Raw genomic sequence first — 23301 nt, forward strand, 5'->3', positions numbered from 1 at the left:
TTTGATATTATTTATCTGTGTGGAAGGGCAACTTTCTCGTCTTAGAGTAAATGTAACGTGAATACATTTTGTTGCATTGACCTTAATTTTCCATTTATCCAGCCATTTATCCAAATCGCCGATGTGAGACTGGAGTTGTTCAGAAGCTATTGCGGGGTTTTCATGTGTACTTAAAATGGCTGTATCATCCGCAAATGTAGATGTGTGAGTCAGTGCGCTCGTAAGCATATCTGCAGTATATAAAATATATAGGAGGGGGACCTAGAAAATTTTTTAAATTGAAAATTATTTTTTCAAATCTGAAATCTTTTGTATATTATTGGTAATTTAGTTGTCTAACTAAATTCGAGTCCATTCTGAACTTCAAATAAAAAATTTTGAAACACAATTATAAACTACAGAAATATAAATATATATGAATTTATATTATGCAGAGCATGATACAATAATTGTAGAAGGTAGAATCACTAGGGAGAGTTTTCAATATTTAGCCCTATAACGTCAAACTTTGATTTTGATTTTTTTCATATTTTCTTTTGTTTGACGTTACAAGAATTCTATAATTGAGAATTTATTTTCTATTGGGTGTACCTTATGTTGTTGTACCATGATGAACAGTAAATATTTAAATTTATAATTTTTTATATTATTGTAAGAAATGTTGTTTATTGAACGAAAAAATATGCAGGAGTTTTCATGTACATACATACTAATTATACCAAGAATACTATTAGTTTTTCAAAAAGATTTGTAAAAATCGAATGGAAAATGGCTGAGTTTCGATAGTTTAATGTCAAGATACTACCTAACTAAAGCAAAATACTGTCAGCTATGATTTTTTTCAAAATATAAGAACATGCAAGCATTTGTATGAAAAAGTCGAAAAACATAAATTAACATAACACATTCATTTTTAAATTGTATTCTATTTTCTTACGTGTTTTGGAAAGCTTCTTTAGTATGCATTTTTTACGAAAATGTGAAAACGTGAAGAAAATCCAAATTTTAAGAAAATTTTACGTTTTTTTAATCTTAAACCCTTAGTCCGATTTGAATGGAATTTGACATGCGCAAATAAGAAGTGTTGTCGAGTTTGAATTTGGAACGCCTAAAGTAGGACACCTCGGGCATGTTATATTTTCGAAACGATCCTATTTCTTCGTCTCGGTTCCAATTTCGAAAAAATACATATATAGAATCTCTTCGTCAAGCACTACGGAAAACGTAGCTATTTATTATTTATTATAATTTAGGAGATATTCGCATTTGAAAATTAAATTTTCAACATTTTTACTCACCCTACTCCAGTTTTTTGATGACGGTGGATCCAAATATTTCCCGATTTTCTCTATTTATCTTTTATTCTTTGTGCACGTCAAATTTCATTCAAATCAGACAAAGGTTTTAGAAGTTACAAATTTATTTCCATCTTTTTTTTTTGTAATTATGGAACACACTGTAAAATTCTTATATATGTAGATGTGTGTAAATGTGCGTCTAATATATTTTAGTTGTTTCCACTTACATACGAACATTGGCTATGATGCATCATCACATCACATTAGATATCAACCGACATCATCATACAGTGCTTTCATCTAAATATACAACTAAATGAAGAGGGTTTCCATGGTAGTTGCACGAGTATTGTTGACATCTTTCAAATTTGTTTTCCTTTAGTTTATTTTATTTTTATTTGATTGGTTGTTCTTCTATCAGTAAATAGTATTTGATCTGTTGTTTTGTCTAGTTCCTCTATGTATTTAAAACTTTGTGCGAATAAACACGAGTAAACACAATAAAAATATTATAAAATTTATTGGTTTCTAGTTAAGATAATCTTAGACCTCAAAAGCAATTGCAGACGGAAATTTACACAAAAGCAGCAACAGCAGTTGCACAGAAAAATAAACATGCTACGAACAAAACTCCCCTCTTTCAAATGAGGTAGGAGGAGGAGAAGAAACAATTATAAGGGCAGCAGTACATAGATACAAGCATTTGTCAATTGATACATATTGAATTTGAATTTGTGAAGTGTGAGTAGCTCTAAAAAACTTATACTCACATTACATACGATTACATAAATACTTATTTGGAATATCCTTGTTTCTTAAGTATTTGTTGTTAACAATTGTTGTTTTTATTAGAAGTTAAATTTAATTGGAATTTGTTCAACTATTTATGGAGAATGTGGAGGAGAATATTTTAGAAAGCTTAAAGATTTCATCATAGAGAAATATACATACATATAGCGGAAACTAGAAAAAATTCAAGCGAAAAAATTTCTCAAAATAATCACACTAATCTATTCCGCTACTTAGGATTTTGACAACTGAGTTAGGTCTTTGGCAGGAGATTTTCCGATCTATGGATTTCATTGATATATAAAACTTGTAAATCAGTTTATTCACTGTAATACAAGCTAATTTTAAACAATTTTCTTTACAGGTACTTATTACACCATGACTATGATTGGTCCTGCTATGGGTTATGTTCTTGGCGGACAATTGTTGCTGATTTATACAGATTTTCTGCAAGTCGATGTAACAGAGTGAGTACTTAATTGTTTTGTAGTTTAAAAATATATTTATCAAATTCAAAAACTCTGAATATTGGTATTTTGTGCATTGTGAATAGAGTTATCAAATATTCGACATCTACAAAACTCCGATTTTCGAATATTTCGAAAAAGCTTAATTTTTAAATATCAGTTTTCGGTTTTTTTTACCAGAACCCGGTACGAATAGCCAGGTTTTAACCTTTTTGTGAATTTAACTATTGAGGATACAATTTAAATGATTTGAGGGCATACGATTCCTTACTTTATTTTTTATTAAAGAAGAAACAAAAAAAAAACAAAATCACTTATAGATAAAGTGAGATTAACTGTTATAATTGCATTGTATAAAATAAATATTTTATCTGATATTTTTTTGAAAATTTTTCCAAATAATTTTCCTTTTGTGTAAATTTTTAACTACTTTTAATGTTAAACGGAGCTGAGCTTCTAAATTTTGCATAAAAACTCGAAAACCGTCCTTTTGTAAAAACCGGAAAAAATTGGAAAAATCCGGGTTTTCGAACAATTTGAAAAACTGTTTGACAACTCTAATTGTGAAACAAAGTAAACATTGGCGGAGTTCAGTATTAAGAGGTATTGGTTTTAAAATTATATCGGTGTTCAAAGCAACCCACGATTTCCGATTTTGGTAATACTTTCAGACTATATTTAGAATTACCTGAACTATAATATTCTGAATAGCTTTTACAGAAAAATCATAACAGTAAGGAAATTCGGCTCACTTGGCGATTTTTTAATAAATTTAAAAATTTTTAACAAATTTTTGCCTTTTATATCTTATTAGAACGACAATTACGAACACATTTCGATTCTTTTAAATTAATTTGCAAAAGTAATTATTTAATGTCAAAATTTTTAAAAAAAACTGAAAAAATTGCATTTTCCCCCCTTGTAAATGCACCTCAAAACTTCAGCGTCGTTGTGCCACCAGTTAGCGTTATCCTATCATCCTAAGATTTTACACAACGTGTTTCTACAATACATAGAACAATTCTAGTGGGGAGGGGGGCGTTCAAAATTCTCAATTTTATTTTTTTGGAGCACTCTAATGTACACAAAATAACCAAGAATTTACTCAGAAACCTGGAGAATTGATAGTGCGACCTTGTTCATGAACTTCGATTTAATAATTAATCGAAATAATATTAATACGATGAAGCTCTTTCCGCCTTATTGATTCTAATGCTCTTTCGGGATTTCATATGCTCTTTCGGGATCTTAAAAGTATATTATTGCTGTGTTCCCATTATTCGTATTGCCTGATTGTTGTTTTGGTTGATCTATAACACAGAGGAACAAAATTGACATTTTGGTTTGGTGCCGCGGAAAATGTTTTTGATAAAACATGTATGGGACATTTTATAGTCAAAACTATGTTTAGTTTTTTTTTGAGCAGCTCTTGTTTTTAAGATATCGCGGTTTTAATTTTTTTGGTTATTCTGTATTTTTTTCTCTTTTTGTTTGATTATTTCATAAATGGAGACTAAAATAAAAAATTTATTTTTGTACTGGTATTCTACACAAAATTATCTTTTCTTTGACATCAATTTTGTTTATCTAAATTTCAGGATATATTGGTGATATCGCAAGGATGTTGAAAATTAACTTTTTTCAGTTTCATCTTTATAAGTTTGACCTATGGTAAAAGGGTTCAAATTTTTTTCACTATATACAATAAAAACATATCAATAAACTAATTTATATAAAAATATTGGAAATTCGCTGAAAATATACCAAACTATTTGGCAAATAACTCAAAGTTTTACAATATTTTTCATATGTTTTTCGTATTAAAAAATTATACAAATGTTCGTAACTTGAATGTTTTACACCTGCAAGATTATACATAAACTAAAGATTTAATCAAAAATGTTTTTATTTGCTAAATATAATTTCTCTTGTTATATTATTTCATTATGCCTATTAAGATGAGATGCTGTGTTAAAGATCCTAATATGTTTTGTTACATTTGTGGCGAATATATGTTAAAATAACAGCGAAAATCAATTACATGCACTGTTCTCCAATTGTATTTTGCTTACTTTGGTATTCAAATTATCAACTTAGACAATTCCTGGATATATAATGTAGAAATAAATAAAAATGTTTGTAAAAATTAATTTTTTTCTATTGTTTTTAATAGCAATTTTAAGATATTTTCACCAAAATCGTTGTAAATCACGTAAATACAAAATTCGCAATATTTTAAAAAACATCAAATGAAGTATTTATATTGCTGTAGTTAGATTTAGATGTGTATTAAGAAATAAGACTAATGACTACCTAAAAATTTATTTATAAAAAAAAATAGTTTTTTAGGATGTAAAATTTCGGGATATTATCTAAATATTTCATTAAATTTTTAACTAATTTTTCATTTTAATTAAAAACAATGTTCGCTATAATGCCTTGAATGTTCAGTGCTAAATTTTTATTTAAAATTTTCATAATGCACAATTTTATTAAGGATAAAACTAAAATAGTCAAATTTCAACTTTCCTGAAAGATCAGACAAATATGCCAAAACATCCATTAGAATTATTATAGTCAAAAGAAGCATATGTTTACGTAGACCAGCCTCATGCTAAAAAAATTACCCAACATTTTTAAGAAAAACATCAAAAAATAGGGTATTCAATGAAAATATAAAAACCGCGATATTTCGAAAACGCGAGCTGACTGGAAAAAAACAAGTATAACATAGTAATGAGGGTTCATCAGCTTGTACAAAACATAGTTCAAATCTCGGGCACCAAAATCTCTGTTCCGCAGTGTAATCAACTCATATTTATGAAATTCGTCCTGAACATGCTTCTTTTTTAAACTTCTTAACTCCTTATTGGTGTCGTTGTTTCTTATTGATCCTGTAGGTCCAAATCCAAATCATAATTTTTAGTATGTGTTTTATGAATCGTATTCTTGTAAGTAGCGGTGATAATTCAAATTCATTATTATCTAATGATTTTTTCGGGAATTGGTTTAAGTAGTTTGATGAGGTTTGACATATAATGCAGCTGGATGAAGCCTTTATGTCAGTCAAAGTAGGACACCTCGGTATGTTAAATATTTAATACAATACTATTTTTTCAAAAAACCTTGTCTTAGCTATCAATTAACTCTTATAGCTTAGGAGATATTCGAATTTCAAAATAAAATTTTCAACATTTTTACCCATCCTACTCCAGTTTTTTAATAACAGCTATTTTTCTTTTATTAAACTAGAAATAAACGTGTATGTCAAATAAAAAAAGATTTGTTTAAAAACCATTACTGAGTCCAAAGTTATATGCGTATGAATTTGAAAAATAGAAGAAATTTAATTTTTCGCTAGTTTTTTGGGATAAAGTATTAACAAGTTTATACTTTTTGAAAAACTAACTTTACACCAAATATCATAAATGAAAAAAAAAATTCTATACCGAGGGAACCAGGTCCATCCAAAATACGCCTATTTTTTATATAAAATTCAAATTTATGGCAAAAATTCTTAAATCGCATAGTCGGTATTAAAATATAGTAATCCATTTTAGATGGTCCAATATGTTCTTAATTATTTTGTAAAAGCGTTTCGATCTCCACACCCCTATTGTGGATAATATAGACAAAAAATTACAAAATCCCGTTTTTTGGATTTTTCAAGACTTTTTTTTGGGAATTGCGGGATTCCTGATTACAAATTTAAAAATTTTTTCCCTACCTAACAAAAATATATATAACTTTTGACAATTAAAAAGTTCATGGAATTCTGTTTTGAAAAATATGACAAATAATCCTTCATAATTAGTTGCTCGGTGATATAACAACTGGAGGTGGGAATCTCATGTTTGGGGAAAGAACGATGGACAAATTTAGTTATTTGTAAATTTTAAAGCTAGCGCCAATAATTTGGGAATACAAGACGACTATCAGTTCTTGCACTACAATGACCGAAAGCACACTTCTATGGTTGTGCGAGAATGACTCCTCTCGCACAACCATTCCAGAGCCCAGATTTAAACCCCATAGAACTATGAGTTATTTTGGAGAAAAGAATTCGCCAGCATAAAATAACTAATAAGAAAATGCTGAAAGATTTCATCGTTCAAGAATGGTGGAATATTGGTGAAGAAACTACAGAAAACTGGCTTTATCGATGAAAAATCACTTAAGAGACGTAATTACTGCTAAAGGACACCACATTCAATATTAAGGACATCATACATAATCATAATTTGCATTTTATAAATACATATGTAAATTTATTTATAGGGTACGGACAATTTTTTGAGTTAATATTTTGAACTACTTTTAATTTGTTTGTTAAAAATAAATTTAGTTGGCAATTTTAATAATCACTTATTGGACTTTTAAAAAACCTTTACTTTATTCGAATTGGATAAGTATTTTTCGAAATATAATCAAATATATTTTCAGCTGTGTGGGGTACGGACATTTGTTTGAGACAGTGTATTTATTTTTAAGACTCCTTTTTTGGACCTGAAAGGATCTCGAGTCAAATTTGATTTGATAAACATTTGCAATACATAATAACTGTGGTAAATTTGGAAATGAGAAATCCAAAAAGTGATATTATTTCGTTAAAGATATTATTACAGAGTTTTTTGAAACATAAAAATGGTGTCCAATTTTTAATAGGGTCCCCAGCATAATACATTTTTTTTTACCCCACAGTTTATCTGTAATCTTAATAAGAAGCAAGAGTTTACGGATAATTGAGAAAGATTAAGTAATTTAAGATTTCTTAAAGTTCGTAAAAATTAATTCGATCCTTTCTAAATCTAATATATAAAAATCAATTATTGTACCAGCCTTTATTATATATCGACAATTTTAATGTTTTCCTATAAATATATTTTAATTCGTATCAATTTATTTTATAACATGAAATACACTCTAAAAACTGTGAATATATGTCTTAAATCAGAATTTGTAAACAAATATTTTCACAATTCATAAAGAAACAGATTGAAGAAACACTCTGGTTATGAATGTGGTGCGAAAGTTGTCATAAATCAAATCATCGTATTTGAAATACCTTTGCTCTCATGACACTTGTAAATATTTATAAGTTACATTTGCTCGTACGTACGAGTATTTACATCTTGTACAAGACATGTTCGCATCATACATGACTCAAATGCAGCTAATCTCATGGAACAAACATATATTTTATCAAAATAAAACACTGCGAGAACGTGATACGCATTCTTAAGATATGCGGAAGGAATACAAATAAAAAGAATGTTAAAGTTATATGTGTATACGAGTACATAATTAATTTGGTAAAAATGTGGTATAACTAAAGGTATTTATAGACGGCAATACTGAGTATTAATATTTGTCAAAAAATCAAGTATCATAATACAATTTCATCAACTAAACAAAATTTGTATTAGATTTTCAAAATATACAAATGATTTTTTTGATTTACGGTCGGTATTTAAAATTTGTTTAAAACAATTCAAAAACTTTTTATTTTCATATGTATCGGGTATGTATTTATAAATACAAATAAGACAAACAAAAATGTCAAGAAAATATAAAATAAAAATAAAGTTTGCAGAAAAATATCAATCAACTAAGAAATAATTCGAAACGATTTTTTGAAATACCGAATGATTTCAATAATATTTTAAATTTGAAAAGTGTTAATACACAGAAAAAAGTTTCAACATAAATATTATGATTTGATTTCAATTCATAACATTTATAAATAATTTCTTAAATATTAAGATTTTGTTCATATTTTGTGTTTTCAAATTAAATCTAGAAGGCTTGAAAAATATAATTTCAATTTCATTTATATTTGTATGTTCACAGAAAAAAGAAATTCATAATTGGAATGAATTTTGTAATAAATATTATTAATCGAACTTGACTTTTTTTCCCAAACTTATTTCATTCAAAATAAGAACATGTTCATAAATATTATAAAATTTTACATGACGGACATTTTTTTCTTAATTTTTTTAATAAATTGCATTATAATTGTATTATATAATGAATTAGTGCAAGAATATTTGCATAATAGCCATATATTGGCCAATATTTTAAGATAAAAAGGAGAATATCTGAAACTTAAAAATTATCATTAAACATAATAAAACATTCATAAATTTAAAAGCATTTCATCCTCTTAAATCACTTTAATCATTTTCGCGCTTTTTATATCATTTTGTAGCTGAAAATCATAAAAAAAATAAAAATTTTCCATGAAAAATTTCAAACATTTTTGAACAACATAAAAATAAAAATGAAATTGAAATTATATTTTTCAAGCCTTCTAGATTTTATTTCAAAACATATAATATTAAAAAAATCATTCTATTTAAGAAATTATTTATAAATGTTATGAATTGAAATCAATGAATTCGAATCATAATATTTATGTTGAAACTTTTTTCTGTGTTGTTGAAAAATGTTTGAAATTTTCCTTGGAAATTTTTTATTTATTTTTATGATTTTCAGCTACAAAATGATATATTTATTAATAATGATTAGGGGGCGGATTTATATGCAAATGCATGTTTTTTCTCGAACGTCCAAATACAATGTAGACTAATTATCTATCCGAATCGCACATTTTGCTGCAAAATGGCATCGATTTGTTAGTGCATATTTTTGCATATTTTATTGATAATGCATATTTTGTTATATTTTACTTCAAAATGCATATTTATATGCATATTATGCCAATTTTTAATAAAAATATATTTTTTTGTCATTAATGGGCAATACATTGTTTCGACAAAAAATTTTGTTATAGAAATAGCAGTAAATGTTATCGACTAACTTCTTTCGACATCGAGAAACTGGCATTATGTTCTTCATTTCTCTATCAGTAATTGAAAATTATCATTTCAAAAAATGTTTCTTCAGAAAGGTTTAGTTTTTTTAAGTATCAAAAATTCATTAAATGTATCGAAAAACATTCATATTTGTATTTATTGCAAATTCGATTTATAAGAGATTTCGTTATCGAAAGATTTTGTAGCTTCACATACACAGTTACAGCTCCTGACAGTCATTTCTACGAGACTGTCGTAAACTAGTGATTTTGGATAACTTAGAGACAAATGCACTACACAATTAACATTTAAAGTCCCCACACTATAGATTACATAGAGACACTTAAGTGACAATTGTCTTTATGCTAGATTCCATGGGATGTAAAAAGTAACCAATTGACTTCTCTCTGCATTACAAATAGCACGTCAAATGACCCAAAATATATAAATTGGAGTCAGCCAAGTGATCAGATATTATTTCCGTCTATAAGGGATACATTTACTAATTGCTTAATAGCTGGTTTATTACGAGATAAAAATTAAGGTTGGATGCTACTTTACAGCACGATCAAAATATTGATGATTTTAAACGGAAAGTCACAATAGAGAAGCTCTAAAGATTATGGCTTTAAACAAGTATTCATACCAAGATATTACAATTAATATATCGTCCATCGTTATTTCAGAAGAAAAATTGTTTTAAAAATAGTTTTATAACTTTAATTTTTTAATTCCTGGTATAATTTAAAGAGTTCTAACTGCTGGCAACAGTGTTGTGTATTTTTTGGACATTTCGAATTCCATACTTAATTATTTTATGTTTCTGCACAAAAATATAAGTGCATATTTTTTAAATTTTTAGGTCATATTTTGATTTTTTTGAAGCATATTTTAGGCGCATATTTTCCAATAATAAATGCATGAAAATCCGCCCCCTAATAATGATATATTGATTTATTTATATTTTATTATGTTTAATGATATTTTTAATTTTCAGATATTGTTGATTCATCTTAAAATATTAGGCAATATATGGCTATTATGCAAATAGTTTTGAATTAATTCATTAGATAATGCAATTATAATGCAATTTATTATAAAATATTATTAAATTTATGCAAAAAAAGCAAAAATATCCGTCATGAACAATTTTATAATATTTATGAACATGTTCTTATTCTGAATGAAAAAAGTTTGGGAAAAAAAAGTCAAGTTCGATTAATAATATTTATTAAAAAATTCATTCCAATTATGAATTTCTTTTTTCTGTTACTGAGTATACTCAGTCAGTAATGCCGTCTATAAATACCTTTAATGACAATATACGAGTATTTTAGAAAAAACTTTACTTTTGGAACAGAATATGCTCCCTATTTACAGTGGTGTAGGGTATAATATGGGTAATTTTTATCCAATTTATTACATACAAATTGAAATCGTAGTACGTACGTACACCTGCCATGCTAAGGAGTTGGGGTGCAACAAAAAGTTTGATAAAAATGAACAATAAGCAACCATAAATACTTATATTTTTTTTATGTAAACCGCGTTAAGTCAGTAGTAAATCACTTTCGCCCAAGTTGTTCCAACTTAACGAACAGAGAATAAAGTGTCTGGGGAGTAATAAAACAAACTTTTGTTCCTGTTTTAACACTGACAACTAAATACGTAACACATTACGTGTTGACAGAGTTTAAAAAGTAAAACAATACAGAGGAGCAATAACAAAATGAAACAATATTGAAACCATTATCCTTGCGAGCGTGATGATCATCCCTTACGTACTTAATTTACGAATATTTATTTCTTTCTTTATTTGTTTTGGTAACCAAAGTAATGCGATTCATATGAATGAGTATTTAAAATTATATCTTTTGATTTGTGAGCAGCGTTACCATATGTCAAGTTTTCCCTTTTTTTGCAAGGTTTTTGAGGTGCAAAAAGTTTTATTTTTTAAAAAAAAAGTTTTTTGGAAAATTGTAAATTTATGATATCAATAAGTTGAACCGTTTATTTCAAAATTATGTTCCCAAATTCATTTACTAAACGGTTTAATTGATTTATTTAGGAGCTGAAGTGTCTTTACCAATAAATTCAGATAAATTATCTCAGTCTGATTATATGTACGAATTGGGTTTTGTAATTTTAGTATGTATGTATGTAGTTAAAAAAGTTTTTTTGTTGAAAAAAAAGTTTTTTTTTTAGAAATAAAAAGTTTTCTTCAAAAAAATTATGGCAACACTGTTTGTGAGCTAGAAATGATGACACTGTGCTCATTAGGGTGGTACATTTATTTGACTTTTTCGATTTTCTCAAGGTTTAAATTGATTCTCCATCGGATAACGTTTAGAGGTTGCACATTTTATTTGGAGTTTCGTGTTTTGTTTCAAAGTAGCAATATTAGCAAAATACATATTAAATGAAGAACAAAAATTCCAATAAGAAATAGTTTTTGTATTTTACTCATGGATGTTTAAATATAAACATTTTCTAATATCCTTAAATAATTACAACTTCATTAATAAATAAAAAAGCATGTATATGGCAAAAACATTATTATTTTAAAAATCTATGAAACTGTTAATTATTTCTTAAGTATTTATGATTTTGACGAAATAGCTAATACTATTCCGAGGTGATATCATGGGCCAATATTGCCCATTTTTAATATCAACAGAGAGTTTTTGTGGAAAGCCAGCTAGCTCCTTTTCTTTGGGCCTTATCGGGTTTTCAACGGAATCTTATGAGGATCCATAATATATATGGGAGATTTCATGTCAAGAGAACCAACCAATTCTAAATAACAATTCCCTGAGAGTTTTTTTCCCTATTCCCCTATTCTAAACAAAATCTCCCCGGGAAATTTTTCTCGTTTCCCTTTTTCTAAATGAATTTCAAAATGGGAAACTCTTCCCCGGGAAAAAAGTAGGTATTACCATGATATAAAAAAATTACAAGGTAGTTTCATTTATATTTTTTTGACAAGAAAGGGGATTTTTGAAGTTTATTTTATTTGTAAATATTCAGTGAAGCGTTGCCACATTTAGAAAAATGTTACAATACTCCGAGAAATTTTCAATGAAATATGTGTAGTATGTAACAGTTCACAATACTGAAATTTATATTTAAAATAGATGAAAATCGGATTAATCTAAGACGTGTGCCTTTATATCACATAGGCCATGACAATTAAGAGCTGCCCGAAGATAGTGATACCTTTTTCAATCAGACTTTAAAAAATGGATGTTTTTAAATTTATCAGAGAAATTCTAACGTTGCCTCAATTCTTGGATCTAAAGGATTTTGTGGTCGACTTTCTTTTATAAAACTAGCCTGTGCTACAAACGTGTTACTGCAGTCTTTATTGGAACTACTTTCTGTGTTGGCTATAGATTTGAGAGAAGACTTTATCCCTATTTTCAACGTGTCCTGGATAGATTATTATGTTTGCTCAATAGTCATGATGCTAATCAATTGGAGTGGACTTTTAGTGTGTTTCGCTTATCTATCTTATGGTTGAAACGCAATATAGGCTTTGTCTTCATACCACCTTTGCTGGACGAGAGACGCTATAAAGAACGTGTTACCAATTATGCCGTTTTTCATTTATTGCTCGGGATGTTCGTGATTATGGCAAGTTCCTGGAGTTTATATTGAAAACTATAGAGCGTGAACAAGCTGATAGTGTGCAAGGGTGTGGGAGTTTATTGAGATAAAGCGCTTCGTAAAGGGACAATTCCATTGCATTGCCGGAGACTTTGCAGTTTATTTTAGAATCTTTGGTGGCGGATAAGAAGATATAACCACAACAGAGCCAGCTGTTGAATGATATAGTGGAATATCGTCAAATATTCCACTGTATCAAGATACCAAGTATCGGAGAGTTGTCCCAATGAAATTGTCTCTCAAATATCATTAAGAGATTACACCAACGGTTGTACATTCGTAAAATTGTTGTCTTATTCGTAGAGGTGCAAGAGGTTTGTGCCGGCAAACTGCTTTGTGATTTAGTTGCAGATATAACCACAATCAAGCATAAACTAAATCCTTTATTAACGATACTCAGGAATTGAAAACCTTGGCCAGAATTGTGTTGCTGCTCAATGCATTGGATAAACGCACAATAATATTTTGAATAAAATATTTTTAAATATACTTCAATAAAGGCAAAAATCGGATTAAGTTTAATGAATATGGTAGCTTTGTTTTAGACATAAACTTCAAACCCCCTTTATTGTCAAATGCTTAATTAGGTTGACATAAAGAGAAAATGAAACTACCTTGTATTTTTTATATCATAGGTTTACAAATGTCAAAAAAGGGAGAATGTAATGACAAAATTTGAGAAAAATTACTCCAAGCACAAAAGTAAGTATTAAATATTTTTTTTTAAAAATGTGTTAAAAATCATTATTTGTCATTACTTACAGGTCGAAAAACACAAATTGAAAGCTAATGGAAATTCTTTTAAGTACCTTGCAATTATATCCAGAAATTGCACGCGGGTGGTTCAAAGGAAGCAAAGAAGAGCTCAACAGAGTGTGGCTGAATTTGGAGGCGGAATTGAACGTATCAGGGCCAAACAAAACTAGTTCTTTATAATACATACTTATAACAAAAGTGAAAATTTTTCAGGTTTGGTGCTACCAAAAAAAGTATATAAAATTTAAAAAATTATAGAACAACTGGCGGTGGCCCAAATATAGAGCAAAAGCTGTCTACATAAGAAGAAGCCATTTACAATTTAATTGGTATGAAGGAGTTTGTGGAAGGTATGGCCTATAAATTCGGATTAGGAACATCGTCTAACAAAAAACAAAATACAGAGAGCGTTTCGCATGCACTGCAGGAATTATTAGCTGAAGACGCTGTGGTATTGGAGAGTATTCAAGACAGTGTCGCAGAAACACCACAAAAAAATCAAACAAAACGATGTGGTCTTGTTCAGGAATACATACATAATATGTATGTATTCTTTGTTTTAGTTTTGTAATTTTTGCTTATTTTTGTAAAAAAATAAATCGTATTCATTTAAAAAACAAATGGAAAATTATATTCTGATTTTTGTAGAATTTTTTTCATGTGTTTGTTGTGTAAAAGTGTAAAAAAATCAGAGTGTAATTTTCCATTATTTTTAAATGAATAGCCTTATAAACACTAATCTTGGATTTACATTGGAAACGGACTTGAAATTTTTATTTTTAGTTCGAAATAAATAAGCTCTATATATATACAGTGAGCCTCAAAAGTGAGTAAACACCAAAAATTATTTGATTTCTTTTAAAATAATGAAAATCCTAAAATCTATCCATCAATTCAAATTTAAAAGTTTCGGTTTGTTGGAAATTGAGTTGAATAATATATATTATTTAAGTCGGAATATAATGATTTTTATGATCTTAAAAAAATCAAAAAATTCACTGGTGTATACTCACTTCTGAAGCTGTGTGTATGTATGTATGTAAACAATTGTTTTGTTTTTTTAAGCTTTAAGTAATTTTTGCTTTGTTTTGAAAGGATTTAATTTATTTATAATAAAATATACAAATATACAGAAATATATACTACACATTTGTGGTTTATTTACAATAGACATTTATTAGAGATTATTCCCGATATTATTTCTAATATTTTGGGCAACAAACAAATATTGAGGTGAAGCCAAGGGTAACACATCGCTATCTTGAACGCTAAGGTTATCTAAATTTTCAAGATCTCTTACATTATTATTGCATTTGAAATTAATGTATATATTATGCAATGCGCAACAAACATTTGTTATTTTAGCTGCCCTTTCTGGAACGTAGTGCAGCTCTCTAGCACCAAGAATGCACCTCCATCTATTTTTTAAGACCCCATTGAGGCGTTCAATCACATTGTGGCATTTGGAGTGAGCTTCATTGAATTTTATCTCCACGGACCCGTCCTGAGGACATCTATGAGGGGTCAGAAGCCACGGTTCCAGAGAATATCCTGCGTCTCCTAAATAGTAATGCTTTATTAATTTATGAATGCAGTCTGATGTAATTAAAAACTTTACCAAGAAGCCAATAATTGCTGCCAATTCTAAGGTATTCTTGCTCAAGATAAGCTCGCAACTCGCTTGAATTCCAAATAAAATACATACAGAATCCGCAAACATACAGAATCCGCAACTCATGATCACAAACCTGTAAAAAACATTTATTGTTTAAAAATCAGGTATTCGTCATTAAATAGAACTTAAACTTACCATTATCTAATTCAAACTTTCTGTTGTAGTATAAGTGTTTGTTATTAGAAGGAGCTATTAAGCGGACATGTGTCCCATCGATGGATCCTATTACGCTGGGAATGCCATGCTTAATATATAGAGAAATCGCAGTTTTCCGTTTTTCTTCTGTTCTGCAGAAAGTTATTCATCTTGGGCATAAATGTTCTTCAAAAACATTTATAACATCTGCCAGAACTTTGCTAAGACTTCCCTGGGCCACAGATACATCACAATCCTTCCCTATACCCGTTTGATACCCACCTTCGGGGAAACTGCAAACGACTTACGTTTTGACTGAATGTTGGTCGTTAATACATCCAAAAGATATTTGAAGGCCGGTTTATTTACTCTATAATATTTCTCAAACCTTTAGAATGAACAATTTTAATAAAAATGTAATAAATTAATATCCTCGTGTACTTACAAAGTATGTGGCAAATCAAGTGGGTTGCTGGCATCCCGTAGCTCTCTCCTTTCTATCCTTTGCTTCTTCATATACATCTTCTGTACTTCAGCATTTTCTATTTTCAGCAACGTTAATCACAAAAGCGATACATTTTTTCTTTTTTTTTGTAATTTTTTTATTTTCAAAATTTTACACAAAACAAGACAGTTGACGAAAAACAACTGATTTTGAAAATTCGAATTCTCTCTCCCTTATTATTCCCTTTCCAAACTGTTTAGAATATGAGGAATTTATTCTTGGGAAATATTAATTCCCAGGGAACTTAATTCCTTGGGAATATTTAGAATTGGGCTGAATGTCTTTTGAGGTTAGTCCTATTGAATAGTAATTCAGACACAATTTTTCAACAAGATCGATCAATAACTCTCTGACTGTTGTCAAAATTTGACATATTGGCCAAACAGGTGTTTTTTCTCATCCATGTAACTTATTACCTATTGTTTTTAGCAAAATGTATCATCCCGATCGGAATACATCGATTTCAAATGTTGGTTCACTTGACATGAAATCCCCCATATACTAATGTGGAACTGCGACAAATATTTCAGATGTGTTGTGGTATAGTGATTGTAAATAACTTTTGGATTTAGAGTTGTATGAATGAACTGTTCTGCAGATATATACGTTATTGCTTAATAACCATCCGGTAAAACGTCATAAGATGCAAAATTTTGATGTAGGGCCCTTAACAAAATTAGACGTAAAGCCAACTGTTAGCAACTGAAATGTTAAAACCCAGATCTATGCAAATAAACCAGAAACGATCGAGCACTCAGACAAATATTCGACGCGTTTTAACCGAAATACAGTCTGATTTAATGCGAAGGGTGTGTGAAAATTAGGCATTAACGTTTTATATAAGGAGTGAGATCGAAAAATTCTTAACACACGTTTTTCATTACATTTTTTAACCCAAGTATTATTTGAATTTTTTTTTGATCAAGTTACCTTTGAAAAACATGTCAGTTATTATGTGTAATGTCAATTATATTAATTTTTTTGTTAATCTGATTAAAATGAGTGACCAGAAAAAAGTGCGTACTGAAATTATTAAATATTTTCAACAAAACCCAACTTGGTCTTACAAAAAGTTGGCCAAGCATACAAAGGTCTGCCGTCAAACTGTTTCCAATGTTATTAAACAGTACCGGGAGAACTTGTCAGTTGATAGAAAACCTGGTTCAGGTAGAAGGAATGGTCCACATGATGTTTCTAAAGCCAAAAAAATAGAACGCATTTTCAAAAGAGCTCCCAACACATCCGGTAGGAAAGCAGCCCGGTTAGCTCAGTGCTCGGACTATTTGGTACGAAAAGTTAAAGCTAATGCAGGTTTAAAAACATACAAGGCTCAAAAAGTTCCTGACAGGAACGCTACTAAAAATTTAGAGGCCAAAAACAGAGCACGGAAATTGAAGTCAAGTTTTATAAAAAAATATTCTTGCTGCATAATGGATGACGAAACGTATGTTCTGGCAGATTTTTCGCAACTTCCAGGTCAAAAATTTTATGTTGCTGATGCTCGAGGGAATGTTGAAGAAAAGTTTAGGACCCAAAAGCAGACAAAATTTCCCAGAAAGTTCTTGGTATGGCAAGCAATATGCAGTTGCGGCAAAAGAAGCCACTCATTTGATACAACGGGCTCTATAAATACCGAAATTTACATCAAGGAATGTTTACAAAAAAGGCTGCTTCCATTCATAAGACTTCATAATGTGTCCACTTATTTTTGGCCTGACTTGGCATCCTGTCACTATGGCAAACAAGCCCTTGAGTGGTACAAGAACAATAATGTGGTATTTGTACCAAGAGAGGCAAATCCTCCAAACTGCCCGGAGCTAAGGCCAGTGGAGAGATATTGGGCTCTTGTTAAAAGAGAATTGAAGAGTACAAAAAAGGTGTCCAAAAGTGTGGTAGATTTTAAACGGAGATGGACTACATGTTCGAGCAAAGTGACAGAAAGCACTATAAAAACGTTAATGGAAGGGTTTCCGAAAAAGGTTCAAAATTTCATCACTAGTGATTAAAACTATAAAAATAATTTTTTTTGTAAATTGTAATAATAATTTCAATCAAATAAAAAAAAAATTAAAGCTGTAAGTTTAGTGGTTTCTTTTTTATAAACATATATGTATGTTAAGAATTTTTCGATCTCACTCCTTAATAGATGTGTTCTGATAAATAGTTTGATCGCTTTAAAAACTGAAAGAATATATAGATATGTATCAGCTGATTTTATTAATATAACAGCACACAGTGGGGCAGCATCAAAATTTTTTGGAAATAAATCTGGCATTTCTAAACGGCTCATCCGATCGGGATTATACTTGACATGGGCGTAGCCAAGGAGTATTCGAGTTTAAGTTATTCAAAGTACCTTCGACATGTAACATTTTTAAACACGTGCAATTTTTTTGTTTCCCATCCGATTTCAAAGTTTTTTTATATTTTTGGAAAGCGCTCGACTAGGTGTTGAAAAAATACTTGCGTGTGCTATTTAAAAATATAGATCGGACTTTTGGACCGAATGGACTCGAATTTTTTTTTTGTTGGTTAGACAACTAAATTACAAAACATTTCAGAGCAATTATGGATCCAAAAATAAACGATTTTAAATTTAAATATTCAAAAAATAGTTGATTTTGGCTGTTTTTTGGGCGAAAAGGATACTTAACTCTTTTTTTATTAAAAATAAACTTTCTTTAAGAACATATAACAATTTTATATTTATCTGTAAGGTATCTTTACGAAGAAAATTTATGTATAAAAATCATGGTATATTTTTCGAGTATGTCACTCCTACGCCCTTCGGAATATGACCTACTTTTTTATCAAATCTTCAATTTTGGGCCACATGTTCTAAAATCCCAAAGCTGGGATCCCAGCCCAGAAGGAAATGTGGACCCCATTGTCGAAATTGTAAAAAATGTTATTTTTGGGATTTTTGCTCAAATTTTTAGGAGTTGCGGGATTCTCTTTGACCTTTTGACAAGGTTATTTAGAATGACAATTGTAGGACCCATTTTAATAACTTAAACTCGAATAATCCTTTACTACGCCCATGTCAAATTTAATCCCGATCGGATGATCCGATTAGAAATGCCAGATTTATTTCCAAAAAATTTTGATTCTGCCCCATTGTGCAGCATTAAATAGATATTTTTTTCTAAAATTGTGGTGAATTTGGAAAGAGTAGTTTTTCGTGTAATTTTTAATAATTTTTAATTATTATCTACAATATTATTTATTAACAATTTATCCAAATAAACTCATCTAAATTTTCTTTACAGATTAAGCCTGACCAGTGCCAGTAAAGTTTGGATTGGAGCTTGGTGGATAGGATTCGTAGTAGCGGCCTTTGTTTGTTTTTTTCTATCCATACCAATCTTTGCCTATCCCCGATCATTACCAGGCTCTGAGAAATTGCAACAGGAAAAAGTATCCGAAGCCTATAATTCTAATAAAAAAGCTGAACAGACCAGCAATTTCACCAAACTGCGAGAGTTACCCATGGCTTTACTGTCTCTGCTGAAAAATCCAACATTTGTCTTTTTGAATTTGGCTGGAGCTTCGGAAGGCATGATTATAGCTGGATTTGCTGCTTTTCTACCTAAACAAATTGAAAACCAATTTAGTATTTCCCCCGTATGGTCGGCATTGCTTATGGGTTTGATAACAGTGCCGGCCGGAGGAGGAGGTACATTTTTGGGTGGTTATCTTGTGAAAAAGTTTAATCTTAATTGCAGCGGCATTATAAAGATGTGTCTTATGGTTACCACAATAGCCACTGCCTTCACCAGTTGTTTTCTGTTGTCTTGTCCAAATCTTCAATTTGCTGGAGTAACAACACCCTACGAAAGAGGAGTAATAAAAACTGACCTAACAGTTGCCTCGTCATTTACATTGGAAGCGAACTGTAATACAAATTGTTCTTGCAGCAAATTGTTGTATGATCCTGTATGCGGCACCAACAATGTCATGTACTATAATCCCTGTTTTGCGGGCTGTGCTTTTGAGTCTTCCACCAATGAAAGTAAATCGTACAAGGATTGTGAATGTATTTCTCAGATAATTGCTAATACAACCATAGTTGGTGGTGATGAGTATGATGCTACCAATACAATGTGCTCATCATCATGTCAATATCTTCCTTATTTTGTGGCACTGTGTTTCATGTTGATGTTGTTTACGTTTTTGGCCACTATGCCTGCTCTGTCAGCCACATTGAGGTAAATTGATTTTTGTTTTTATTTTAAATAAAAAATCGCTGATGAAATAAAGTGATCTCTGCTTTCCAGATGTGTTTACGATGACCAACGCTCTTTTGCTTTGGGTATACAATGGATAAAAGTTCGTTTGCTGGGCACAATTCCGGCACCCATGATATTTGGGGCTTTAATTGATGAAACGTGTATATTGTGGCAAGAGAGATGTGATGAGGAAGCTGGAGCTTGTCTGGTCTATGAAAATTCGAATATGAGCAGGTGAGTTACAATAATATTTCAACTGGAATTCCAAGATTATGGATATTAATACATATACGAAATAATGTTTATTCAGGCTCAAGTTCATTTGTTTTTAATAGAAGAGAATATTCCATTTCGAACCCCATTGAGGTTTATTACTGCTTTAATAAATTTGACAAATCATTAAGCCCGCTTTAAATATTCAAGCATTATACAATACAAAAACATATCGTTACCTTAATATGGAAAGGTCCTAACTCATGTTTTTTTAAGAGACCAGATTTTCTTTTATTTCGATAAATGGTCATGTATCATATTTTGCCAAAAAATCTAGACTTAAAAAATCACGAGTTAGGGCCTTTTTATATTAAGGTAACGATACATACTCATACAGATAAATATATGGAAATTGCTAATATTTAAATTGGAATTTTATAAAAAATACAACAGATATTTTAAACTAAATGGGATAACCCACAAGTGTAAGCGTAGTTTTTGTAGATATTTTCAAGTACTATCTAAATGTATGGATACGAACTAAATGTTTGGTGAGTATTTTAAAATACGATTCCATGTAAATATAAACCACTCAGTCACACTTTATTACTGAATATTTGAAATTTCATTAAGATATCTTAATCATTCACGAGCTACCAAATTATTTCTGAAATAAAATGTTTATAAACCACTGTGTATCAGCAGTTTATATGGACGCTCTATATAGTTAACAAAGTTCAATGGCTCTAAATAGTGAACAACTGTTTTTGTAATTTTGGGAATTTTCAATTTTTTAATATTTTTAATTTATATAATTTTCCCCAATTACTGAAATAGATTTTTATTGTGAATGTATTCTATGCTACTTACTTTACTTGTGGGGGTAGGTTCGTGTGTTTAGAGAAAAGTCAGACGTAAGGAAATGTAAGAAAAGATAAATCACGGTCTATTGTTGGTGTTTTGTTTAAGCTTTGATACTTTTACGAATAAAGCTTGAGTGTCTGTAATTCTCAAACACTCTATAGTCTTATTTGTATAATATCTTTAGTTTTTGTAAAGCCTTTTGGGAAAAGGTTTCCTGATGATCTGGTCTAAGCAACCAGTGAAATGCGCATAGGAACTAGCTTATCCCCCAACAATAAATTTCAGTGAATTTATCAAATTAAAAATTGGGAATTTAGCATAAAACAATTTTACTAAAATAGTAATTCCAGCTTTTTTAGATTTTCCATCTTATAATTGATTTTGAACTAAATGAATTTTCTAATAATTAAATTGAAAAAATAATGCATTTATTTACATATTTATGTTGAAAATATTGTTACGTTTTAACCTTTTCAAAACGTTGGTTTATTTCCTTTAAATAAACCGGATACTTTTGATTGCAAATAACAGCCGTTTAGTAGTTTAAAAATTGTAACAACTCTTTATTTATTTAAAATGTACAACAACAACAGAATTGAATAGTCACTCAATGTTTTTTATACACGTTTGTAAATTCGCAGATATACAGACACAATTTATAATGTAGACGAATTTACTTGAAAAACACAACACACTTTAAGGCACTCAGTTGATGTTTATTCGAAAAGCGTCTCTGATAAACCGACTAACGACTGCAACCTCTGCCACTATTTATAACACTACCATCTGCACTCTAGATTGCTCTTTAACTGTCAAAGTTCGAATATTCTAGATCTTACTAATACATACGGCATCTGTGGTGTACTTTCTACAATGTTCTTTAACTGAATATTCGAATTCAAACAGCGTTGCCAACTTACGATCAATGGTCAACTGAAAGCTTTTATTTAATAATGCCCACAGATATGTTACAGTTTGCTATTACAGCACTGTTATTTAAAAGCATTATGCTACTTTTAAATCAGCCCTTAAAATCGTTATATTTGAATTCAAGTACAATTTCGTAACAATATATACAAAAATTGAACAAATTAAATTGAATTCATATATCCATCTTTAAAATTGCAATTTTAAAGACGGATAATTTAATCAAATTTGGAACAAAAACGAAACCTATTTCTATGATGGCTTCATTATGTCGATTACCTTGTACAAATATTCTTCCGAACTAGAGCTTTAACTATTCTAAATTTATTGGTGTATGGTCAGTAGAGTGTCCCTTAACAAGTATGATTTTTTTTAGTATAATAGTTAAGTGTACCCTCCAATTTTTTCTATTGGACTTGAATATAACTCATGTAAAATTTTACGCCCCTACGAACACGCCTTCCCTAAGCGTCGGGGCCTTAAAGTGCGAAAAATGCGTTTTTTCCTTATTTACAAGGGAAAAATGCTATTTTTCAGTTTTTTTTACATTTTGCCACTAAATAATTACTTTTGCAATTTAATTTAAAAGAATCGAAATGTGTACATAATTGTCGTTCTAATGAGATACAAAAGACAAAAATTGGCCACTAGAACAAGCAATGTAGGAACAAAATTAACATATTTTGAGAGTTATTAAAATAAAAGCTCATTTTTACTTAAAATATATCCATATTTTCTTGTATATGAGTTTTTGTCTTCGTAGGAAACCGTTAACCTATTCGCAGGTATGAACAAAAAAAAATAATTTTTTTAACGGCAGTTTCAAAACTCCATTTTCAAATTTTTAAACATTTTGTTAAAAAAATTTTAGAATTTTTTGATCATAATATGGAGATTTATTGACAATATAATAGGGAATAAAAATGTAAAAAAGTATGACAATACCTCCTGTAGTTTTA

At 29.6% G+C, this 23301-nt stretch overlaps 1 protein-coding gene and 1 pseudogene across 1 annotated transcript in view; one reads left to right on the plus strand and one right to left on the minus strand.

Moving 5' to 3' along the window:
* Oatp26F (Organic anion transporting polypeptide 26F) overlaps positions 1-23301 on the plus strand; it is an 86937-nt gene that overhangs the window by 55563 nt on the left and 8073 nt on the right. Inside the window, exons 4-6 of the mRNA XM_065501271.1 lie at positions 2452-2554; positions 19379-20317; positions 20387-20572. Coding sequence (XP_065357343.1) covers positions 2452-2554; positions 19379-20317; positions 20387-20572 — 1228 coding nt within the window. The remainder of the gene's footprint in view (positions 1-2451; positions 2555-19378; positions 20318-20386; positions 20573-23301) is intronic.
* On the minus strand, positions 14972-18481 carry LOC135952619 (putative nuclease HARBI1; annotated as a pseudogene).

Source organism: Calliphora vicina, chromosome 2 (assembly GCF_958450345.1).
Source record: "Calliphora vicina chromosome 2, idCalVici1.1, whole genome shotgun sequence".
Classification (NCBI taxonomy): domain Eukaryota; kingdom Metazoa; phylum Arthropoda; class Insecta; order Diptera; family Calliphoridae; genus Calliphora; species Calliphora vicina.